Genomic DNA, 10,032 nt, shown 5'->3' with positions numbered 1-10,032 from the left:
CCAAATCATATCAGAATCATGGAGCAAGCAGTTAGATGAAAGAATTAATCCTAGCAGAAATTGTTATTATGTTATGAGAGAAAACATTAAGCTAGATCGCCTTGATATATATTGAAGTCGATATAGCTACATAAAATTTAAGCAGGACTATTAGTTAATCACTTTCCTAAAAGAAAATCATGATGAGGTAGTTGTATAACCAACATTAAATTGGAACTTCTGTTGAGATTAGCAAACAGGCAGCTCAAGAACATCAACCAGAAACTCCAAGCAGTATAACTTAGTTCCTGTTAAGAGGAATAACAAGCAATCAAGTCTATAAACCATGACTTCTCTTAAAACATGTGCGCACAACTACTCATGCACAAAATTCACATAACCATCATCTTAGAAGATTAAGGTGCCAAAATTAGAGTCTGAAAAACTCTTTCTCCAAGTGCAAAAAAGCACAAAATAAAAGTCAAATCACCTTCCAAGCTCTCACGAAATTGATATACTAGACACCTTCTCAAACACATACTACAGGAAAAATAAATGAACTGAAGTGGATGGAAGTCTGACAGAGGCTCCTGTTTTTCCAAGCAAGATTGCAGAACTGTGGCTTCAGCGCAACCGCCTAGCCTCCCTTTCAGACTCAAGAAGGGTGAGGACATCCCCCTCCCTAACAGGGCCCTTAACATTTCTCATAATGAGACGATTCTGATCATCCAAAAACTTCACCCTGACTTGGGTCACTTGCCCTCTCGAACCAGTCCGCCCCATGACCTTCACCACAACTGCAAGCTTTACTTGCGACTCCATGCTGCAAATGCAAATACCATTAAAGGAATCACACATTGCCCAGAAGAAGAGTTAGTGACAAAACAAAAGGGCTACCGAAAAAAGAGCTTCAATATGACTATTTTAATTCCAAATGCCGATCATCATCTATAGTTAGCCCTTATACTGCTTGATTAGCCTCAGTCAGGATTTCCCGCTAGTTTAGAGGGTCTATATCATGCTAGTCTACAGAAGAGAATAAGAATCTATGAATAATGAATACTTCTAGGATTCTTGTCAAATGTTACTCATATGCAAGCCTATCCAGATTGTTCAGAGAAGGTTAGATGATGAAGATATAGAGTGTTATATCTTCACACTTAAATAGATACCGTGAAGATAGTATGGGGAGGGAATCCACCTGTGAAGTATTGAAGTGAAACTAATATAGAAAATGGCATATATACTGTATTACATGTGCATATGGCGGACATCACAACTGGTAACGCCAAATTATCCCCTAGAAATATCCTCGAGCAACTAAGATCACAACAAGAGAACAAATATGAAAGCCAAATCATAAGACAGATCACAAGAGGACACAAAAGTTCTGTTCTCCTGATCTAAGAGTTGTAATTATAATACAACCTGCTAAACAAATTAAACGCCACAAATATATATATGTACGAGAAATCAATGTGGTAAGATAAAGTGGAGATTTGCAAGAAAGTAACCTTAAGCACTTCTCAATCCAAGGAAGACGATTCCGATCTCACGACGAGGCGGCGGCTGGAGTAGAAGGCAAAACCCTAGCTTTTGTTATTTATATATAGGATATCGTCGTATTTGATGGTTTATTTATTTACTCGAACGCCTTGAATGACTGATTTGCCCTCAACTTCCAAGGCGAGTGTTCCAATGGGTTGGCGATGGACCCGATAACCCGTCCAGGTAAAATTGTGCGGATCCAATTGAAATCGAACATATATAGAATACTCTTATTTTGTTAATAATAAAACATCTTAAAAATCCCGACAGCTCAGCAGTCACCTCACTTCACCCCTCGCATCGAAAGACAATATCTCACCTACCAGTGTCGGTCCGCTCTCTCTCTCTCTCTCTCTCTCTCTCTTACGATTTCCCGATCCCAGATCTCATTCCACTATCCACGTTATTCCAACACTTATTCCGTCCATTTATCCCCAATGAAGGAGTCGGCGGGGGGAACCGCACAATCCGGCGCCGATATACCCTTGAGTCAGAAATTAATCAAAGTAATCGGCAACGTTTGCTTCTCCGCCTTCGTCGTCTCGGTGTTAGTCGTCACCGTCATCGCTATCACCTACCAACCCCCCGACCCCTGGTTCCAGTCCTCCGCCGCCCTCACCACCTCCCTCTCCGCGGTGATCCACAACTCCACCTTCCAGAACGACGACTCCCTCCTCCGCACCGGCGAAGACCTCGTCCCCTTGCCATCCCCTTCTAATTCCCCTCCTGTCGTCTCTGTTCCTCCCGACTCCGCCCCCTTACCAACCCTCAATGCTTCATCCCCCTCCTGCGACGTCGTCAACTGCTCCGATCCCCGCGTCCTGGCTGCGATCAAGGAGTTCAACTCGCGCACGTTCTTCCGGAAATCCATCGTGTTCTTGAGCTACGATACGCCGGTCCCGGGGCCGAAACCCGGGGAGTGCGACGCGGCGTGGAGGTTCCGCAACAGAAAGGAGAAGTCTTGGCGGCGGTACAAGGACTACCGCCGCTTTCGCCTCGGCCCGGGTGAGAACTGTACCCTCGATATAGTCTTCGTCGGAAAATTCCGCTCCGGGATCAATGCAGCCAAGCCCCGGCCTCGCCCTCGGTCGCCTTCCGCCCCTACGGTAGCCCAGATCACGGATGTCGAGATCAACGACACCATCCCTATCGTTGGATCTGAGTCGGAATTCAAGAAAGGGAAGTACTTGTACTATACCCGGGGAGGCGACTACTGCAAGGGGATGAATCAGTACTTGTGGAGCTTCCTTTGCGGTCTCGGGGAGGCGCAGTTCTTGAATCGGACCTTCGTGATGGATCTAGGTGTTTGTCTCTCGGGGAGTTATACCCCGAGTGGAAAGGACGAGGAGGGAAAGGATTTTAGGTTCTATTTCGATTTTGAGCATTTGAAGGAGTCAGCATCGGTGGTGGAGGAGGGAGAGTTTTTGCGAGATTGGAGGCGGTGGGACCGGGCAGGAGGCAAGAAGGGTGGTGGTCGGATCTCGGTTCGCAAGGTGCCTACTTATAAGGTTACTCCAATGCAACTCAAGAAGGATAAGAACACTATAATTTGGAGGCAGTTTGATGGGCCCGAGCCGGAGAACTACTGGTATCGGGTGTGTGAGGGCCGGGCGGCAAAGTTCGTGCAGCGGCCCTGGCAGGCTATCTGGAAGTCAAAGCGACTGATGAACATTGTGTCGGAGATCTCTGGAAAGATGGATTGGGACTATGATGCTGTCCATGTAGTCAGGGGTTGGAAAGCTCAGGACATTAAATTATGGCCCAATCTGGATGCCGACACATCGCCTGAAGCACTCGTGGATAAGCTAACAAAGGTGCTTAAGCCAATGAGGAATCTATATATTGCTACCAATGAGCCGTTCTATAACTATTTCGATAAGCTGCGGTCACACTTCAAGGTGCATTTGCTTGATGACTATAAGGAGATGTGGGGGGACACAAGTGAGTGGTATAATGAGACAGTGGCACTCAACAATGGGAAGCCGGTGACATTTGATGGGTATATGAGAGTGGCTGTGGATACAGAGGTGCTCTACAGGGCAAAAACACAGGTGGAAACATTCAGTAACTTGACAAAAGATTGTAAGGATGGCATCAACACATGCTGAGGCATGCTGAGGCAGCAAAAAGGAGGGGGAACAATGGTGTGATTCGTTCTGATGCCTATTGATTTTTGGCGAGGTACTTCTTGATGCTAATGGACTAGGCAAATGATTTGCAACTGAAAAATCATGACGAATTCCGACAAGTACTTGTCATTGTATTTTGTTTGCTTTCTGTCTTATCTTTTTATTGTCACATTGTGTCAATTGATTATAGATTCATCTACTATTGTTGCCTGAGCTCTCATTAGCAAAATTTACAATGTGGTCTTTCATTTCTTTCCTTTAGCTTTGATCATTAACTTAGAGACCATTTGCATTTCTTTCTTAGCTGAATGGCTTAGATAACTGAAAGAATCCAAATATAGTACATTCAAAAAAGTATCTAACTGTAATCTTAACAAGAAAATGAATATTATTGAATCCAAGGTTATCTGGAGTTGAATTTATTGCGCTTTGTCTTGTTGGTGCTTCACTGCTGTGAATCAGAAAATTGTTGTTTGAGAACAACCAAACCTCTACTCTTATAAATCAAACAACCTCATGATAATTCAAGATATACCTCCTATAATAACAGTATCTACCACACATATGAGCACGTTCAGTCTTAATTATTTGTGAATAGTGACTAATATGCTTAACCTTTCCTGAAATTGAGTTGCAGTGTTGTGGTTGAATAACTTATGTGAATTGAGAAGTTGTGGATTGTTTAAGTTTAGCGTTTGCCAAACTTTGCTGACCAGTTCACTTGTTAAACTGTAGCTTAACTTTGATCATCGATACAGATTTATTAAGACCTCCATGAAGGAGTTTTATTTAAAGTAAGTTGGAATGAGGACCATATGATTATGCTTCAAAATGATCTGTCTCCTAGTTGGTTAAATTGTCAGAATGGAGTATTCTACTTGTTGACGAGGACTGTTCAGAATATCTTCTTTGTGTTCAGCAATCAACTTCCTTCGTTGAAAATGCACTCCTTTTGCCCAACAGCAGATGCATGGGCATTTATTCCAGGTGCTAGAGAGAGTTCAATTTGATAAAAATCTTGGAAGGTCGTAAATGTACTGATAGAGCACAATATGCTTGTTGACAAGGATGATACAGAAGATTTCCTTGTTTTCATCAATGGGCTTATTGAAATATGATGCATGACGTACTAAAGAGAAGATGACTGCTGTTATTGGTAGTTCCATAGTTTGACTGTATGATGTACTAAAGAGAAGACAATAATGCTTAGGTATGGACAAGTCTTACAATCAGCACATTCTTGAGCTTTATGAGTTTATCACTTGTTACACTGCGTACAATGTTCAGTACAAGATTTTAACTTATACCTCAAAAGGAATATTGAAATAGCCTTTACACAGTAGTATGTCAGCAAAAATTCAACCGGGTAACTTTTAAAGGAATTGCATTGAGTTGTATTCATTCACCAAAACTTCAGGATGTTTGAAGGAAGTGTTCCTCTACAATATCTAGAAAAGTAAGTTATTTAGTATACCTCTTTTCTATACATACAATCTTATTTATTTAAAGAACTTTCTCTCCTCCATCTAAAACTGCCAAGTGTGTGTTGTTGCTTTTGCAACTCTTGTTTTGGTGTAGATGTGTCTGTTTTGTATGTGGGCTGCCTATATTTCTCAGAGAAGTAGATCTAGAAGGCCCTCCAGATCTTGGAGATAGGTTCACTTGTTCTAATGAACGGACCTGGAGCTCCGACGGGTAGTCCCTCACACACCCTATCCGAGGTCCGGCACCGGTAGTCCACTTGCAGGATAACTGCTTCCCCAACTGGTATGACTTCGTTTCTTTCTTTGAATTGATCCTATGAAGGATCAACTCTGGTGGTACAGATGGTTCTTCTTCCTCTCCCTGCTCCTCAGCAAATAGGTTTGATTTGCGGTACTCAAAATGTCTATCAGATGTAGATACTTTCAGGGTTTCATCATTTTCTGATGAACTGAGCGTCGCTGGTTCGTTTATATCCTCTTCTTCTTCACTCTCTTCTGGGTCCTTTAGTACTTTCTTTTGAAGCTTGTCTGGAAGCTCCAACTTAGGTGATTCTTCTCTCAGGCTTTCTTCTTTTAGTTTTGATTCAGTAGAGAAACTAGTAGGATGTGTTCCTCCAGAAGCCTCTAATAAGCTTCTCCTCTCTGATGTAATTGTGTCCTCTGTTCCACAAGAAGCATGAGAGTACTCCATCTCCTCTTCAGGTTTAATGAAGATGGAATGGCTGCTTCGAAGTCTACTGCAGAAGTCTTCCTCATCTTCGGTTGGACTTAACTGTATGAAATGGAAAGCAAGATAAATCAAGTCAGATACTGACTCCATTGTAAATATCCATTAAGTTTAAAATGTAAGCTTAATGCAAACATAAGTAAAAATAGAAGTAGGACGCTTACCTTAACGTCGATGAGATTGACATTGTTCTCCTTGAGAAAGCTCATTAACTCCAGAAAATTTTCTTCCGTAGGGCGGTAATGGCCGCTATGAGGCCAGACAGCCTGCCAAAACAAAATGAGGTTAGCCAACTTCATTAACATCATCTCGGTGATGAGATGTTAATAATTCTACTTATATTATTTGTATGTACCCTAAGAATTCCATTTTCAACTATTAATCTCCCAGCAGCAGATGTAGCTCCTCCAGCAAGAAAACTGGAGTGCTGAAATGTTCCCTTTTTCTTCTGCAATGCAGAATAATGATGTCAAATAATTTCTCGAAAGATTGGCGAGTTAAGAATACTTGCAGGTAACAAAATTTTACCTGGCCCACATATAAAGTCTTTGATGTGCTCAGCACAAAGATCCACTTTGCATCTTTGGGACCCCCTGATGTATCTAGGAGTTGCCTGCTCCCTCTGTACATGAACTTGCCATCCTCAACTATAACTTCATAGGCCTCCCTTTCTATCTGAAAATTGTGAAAAATATCTCTTTGTAAGATCAAACTTTTTAGGACATAGAATCCTAGTAAACTCGTTTCGCCATAGAGACTTACCGGGCCAAGATACTTGATGCACTGCTGTTGAAGCTTTGATCGAGGGCAGTGCTCTTCAAGACTGACCTCCTTCCCCTCTCCTACATCAAGCCTGTGAACTCAAAATAGTCGAACTTCAGAATTTGGTTCAGGAAGTCCTCAGACCTAAAGAAATAGGACTTTTGAAATCTACCAGTAGAAGAAGGGTTGCTTGCTCTCGCAGTGGAGCCAGCAATCGTAGTAGTAATGAAGGTTGTGACCGTACCGATGTCGAGGGTCAATCTGTCCGAGGAATAGCAATGAGTATACCATTACTTCATGCCATGAGGAACAGATATTTGCATAATTCATGGTATCTTTAATCTCTGATACTTACTGCCTCGAGCCAATGCTGCAATGCGAGTTTCTGAGCTTTCTCATCCTTAGATAAACCTTTGCCAACCTGAGATAAGAAAAGGAGATCATAAGTTCATCGACAAATTTCAAATATCGCGCAACCTTATGCTCAATTATTATGCTCAATTATAGGTACCTTAGCAGCCCTAGTTCTTGCCCTTGACCATCTAGAAATAGCTGATTCAGGTTTCTCTATGTCAAAGAATGACACAGAGCTTCTCTTGAGCAAAGCAAAGTCTAGTAATTTCCACCTAATTTAAACAGTAGAAAGATCATCTTAGCTGCTGAACAAGAACAGAGAATTGAATAGAAACTAAATAAAGAAACAAAATTAAGTCCATACCATCTCTGTTCTACAAGAACAGCACAATCTGCAAGCTGCCTTCTTGTTCTAAAACTCTTGTAGACCTTCTGCAACTTCACTGCAGCCTCATGTTTTGGGCTTTGTGCTCCAACCGCTGTCCTCTTTCTTGAAGGCTTAAACCTTGATTCAGTGAAACCTATTGGCTTTGCATCTTTCTCAGAAGTAGGACTAGTTAATGAGATCATGGTTTCCAAGTGAAAGGGATCGATTTCTTCGCGGTTAAAGCTCAGAGATCCTCCGATTATGAGCTTCCCGGAGCCGAAAGCTTTGACGATGGCGGGCTCCGAGTCGCGGCCGTTGAAGCTGACGGAACGCAAGGTTGTCTTCACATTGTCCGGGATATGGAAAGATCTCATAAATAAAGATTCGAAGCTTTCGTCTAAAAGATCGTAGTCATCTCCTTGACATGATAGACCTAAGCCCATTTTGATGTTGGAATGGAGAGGAGCATAAAATTGTATGAAAAGCAGCAATGTTTTATATCTCCTCCTGTAAAGAAATTTGACGATTTGAGATAAAAATTTACCTTCTTTTACTGTACCAAGTATGAGCAACGCATGCAATTAGCAAAGAAAACCAAATCACGTTTATGTAACACAAGAAAGGAATCAAATTTCCTTTGTGATTGAATTGCCTGCAACAAGATTAAGTCGAGAATTACTATGAAACGAGAGAACTGGTAGAACCAGAATTTGATCTCCTAAAGCATCAAAATTTCATGGATAAATTGGAAAAGAAAGCTTTTTCTTCCAATATCTTATGAACGAGAAACATCACGGGAACACAACCCAATTCATGAAATCTCTATCAAAACTGGAAAATAAAGAAGAAAGGCCAAAATCACACATAAAAAAGAAAACCCATTTCATATTTTCTTCTAAATCCAACAAAATAAGCAACACAATCGCACCTTTTTGCGTCCCTTGTCTTCTTCACCTTCAGAACCACCTCCAGAAGAAAGGAGGAGGAGGAGAGAAACCAAAGGCAGAGAAGAGAACGCGAGAGGATAGTGGAGGATGGTAATGGTAATGGTAATGGCAATGGGAAGAAATGGTCGGGAGAAATTTTAGAACAGGGTGGTTTTCCTTTTCGGCTCTCCTAAAATAAGGTGCGCAAAATGATAGTTTTAGCTAATCTAAGGTGGTGGTGTGTACTTATATAGGAGATGAGCAGAAGGAAGGAGAGAGAGAGAGAGAGAGATACAAACTTTTCAATCCACGTGTTCTTGGAGAATCCACTGAGAGATACAGTCCTATCACATATCACACGGATTCCACCGTAAAACGAATTGTTTAACTGACCATTTCCAGGGATATTTCTCGCCATTTTTTTTTCCTCATTAATGATCTTTCACTATCTATATATTGGTTATCTATTTTGTTTCTCAAGCATTATATCTCCTCTCTTTCTTCTTCCTCTATTTGAGTTCACATTGGTTGAAGAAATTTTTAAAGGAATATAAATTGTATACATAAACAAATTAGTCCATTATACAACCATACATTAAATCTAGTTTTTTCTAGAGATCATTATGAGTTTAATTATGCACATTCTATCATCTAACTCTCTTAACTTATTAAAACAACTTTAAGGTGTCTTTTAGACTTTTTGGATAAAAAGAACAACAATATGGAAACTATTGGTTGAGCCATCAACATTAGAAGTCCATGGTGGTCTTTGCTACAAGACCTAATCAACTTGAAACCTCTTTACAAGTTAGTGACTAGAATTCTTCTAAGGTTAAGTTCACCTGGATTCTATTCTACGTCGGATGGAAAAGTCACCCTCTTGAGAGTCGAATTTTTCTCCTCCATGACCTATTCCAACCATGTCTACCTTTTAAACTTCTACTTACATTTGCTCTTGCTGACACCTTCGCGTATCGCACCTTATACTATGCGTTTATTGTGGGAAATCTTTTATTTTCTCATGTATTTGTGAGTTTCATCCTTCAATTTATAAGAAATGTTGAATAAAATATTCGTATAAGCTAACAATGAAGAAGAATAATATGCAACAAAAAAAATCCTAAAGGGGAAAAAGAAAAAGAAAAGATTAGTATGAATTCAAAGAAGCATTCTTGTGCTAGTGATGTCAAGGCTCACGCAATGTTTGGGGAGGTTGACATTAGCCGTAGGGTATTAAGTCAACGCATCAAAGGAAGGGGAAATTATACCCAAATCTAATTAGGATTCAAGAAACGACTTGGTTTGACACGCCACTGATGTCTATTTAAGTCAACGCTGCTGTTGATTTTAAGAGAGCAAGTCTTCTTCTAAGGAGTGACTTGCAAAGATTTAATGAAGGGGTCTTCATGTCATTGTCGTAATCTTTTCTCAGTAAGTATAAAAATATATATATTATGTAAGTAATTTAGAGGGAAATTAACGTTTGCTTTTCATGAATACTCACTAATTTCTCTAATAATTGAAGTGGTTGGAGGACTCTCTTCTTCTTCTTCTTCTTCTTTGGTACTTTAATTAAGATTTGATCGTCAACTATACCAAAGTATGTTGGTAATTTATATAAATGGAGACGTTTCTTCTGGCTTTCGTTAGCGAAGGGGAATAGAAGATAGGAAAAGAGTCAAGGCGTTGCACGGTCTGGTCCAACTGTCTTCAGGAATTCCCAGGATACGCTTTAAAAGGTGTGCTGATTATGATT

At 40.7% G+C, this 10,032-nt stretch overlaps 3 protein-coding genes across 3 annotated transcripts; 1 reads left to right on the top strand and 2 right to left on the bottom strand.

Annotated features, from left to right (window-relative positions):
• Positions 1-330: 330 nt before the first annotated feature.
• Positions 331-1,626, bottom strand: LOC140786115 (small ribosomal subunit protein eS28-like). Its single transcript, XM_073134325.1, has 2 exons — positions 1,494-1,626; positions 331-802 (listed from the first exon to the last, which is right to left on the bottom strand). The coding sequence occupies exon 2, from the start codon at positions 799-801 to the stop codon at positions 604-606; it is 198 nt and encodes a 65-aa protein (XP_072990426.1). The 5' UTR covers position 802; positions 1,494-1,626; the 3' UTR covers positions 331-603.
• Positions 1,627-1,751: 125 nt separating this feature from the next.
• On the top strand, positions 1,752-3,869 carry LOC140786110 (uncharacterized). Its single transcript, XM_073134321.1, has one exon. It carries the CDS (start codon positions 1,965-1,967, stop codon positions 3,633-3,635), a length of 1,671 nt encoding a protein of 556 aa, XP_072990422.1. The 5' UTR covers positions 1,752-1,964; the 3' UTR covers positions 3,636-3,869.
• Positions 3,870-5,023: 1,154 nt separating this feature from the next.
• On the bottom strand, positions 5,024-8,496 carry LOC140786109 (IQ domain-containing protein IQM2-like). Its single transcript, XM_073134320.1, has 10 exons — positions 8,279-8,496; positions 7,348-7,857; positions 7,141-7,255; positions 6,985-7,050; positions 6,802-6,890; positions 6,630-6,720; positions 6,396-6,542; positions 6,223-6,315; positions 6,032-6,133; positions 5,024-5,912 (listed from the first exon to the last, which is right to left on the bottom strand). Exons 2-10 carry the CDS (start codon positions 7,791-7,793, stop codon positions 5,160-5,162), a joined length of 1,902 nt encoding a protein of 633 aa, XP_072990421.1. The 5' UTR covers positions 7,794-7,857; positions 8,279-8,496; the 3' UTR covers positions 5,024-5,159.
• Positions 8,497-10,032: the final 1,536 nt, after the last annotated feature.

The sequence above is a fragment of the Typha latifolia genome, chromosome 4 (assembly GCF_019914945.1).
Source record: "Typha latifolia isolate L0001 chromosome 4, TyphaL0001v2, whole genome shotgun sequence".
Taxonomy (NCBI): Eukaryota; Viridiplantae; Streptophyta; class Magnoliopsida; order Poales; family Typhaceae; genus Typha; species Typha latifolia.
This window is presented reverse-complemented; position numbering and strand designations above follow the sequence as displayed.

Bases quoted from the DNA above. Each gene is read 5' to 3' on its own strand.
- LOC140786115 (XM_073134325.1), bottom strand. From the start codon at position 801: ATGGAGTCGCAAGTAAAGCTTGCAGTTGTGGTGAAGGTCATGGGGCGG.
- LOC140786109 (XM_073134320.1), bottom strand. From the start codon at position 7,793: ATGGGCTTAGGTCTATCATGTCAAGGAGATGACTACGATCTTTTAGAC. The intron at 6,543-6,629 runs GTAAGTCTCTAT...CACAATTTTCAG, and splicing joins GCATCAAGTATCTTGGCCCG to ATAGAAAGGGAGGCCTATGA. The intron at 6,134-6,222 runs GTACATACAAAT...TTGTTTTGGCAG, and splicing joins TTGAAAATGGAATTCTTAGG to GCTGTCTGGCCTCATAGCGG.
- LOC140786110 (XM_073134321.1), top strand. From the start codon at position 1,965: ATGAAGGAGTCGGCGGGGGGAACCGCACAATCCGGCGCCGATATACCC.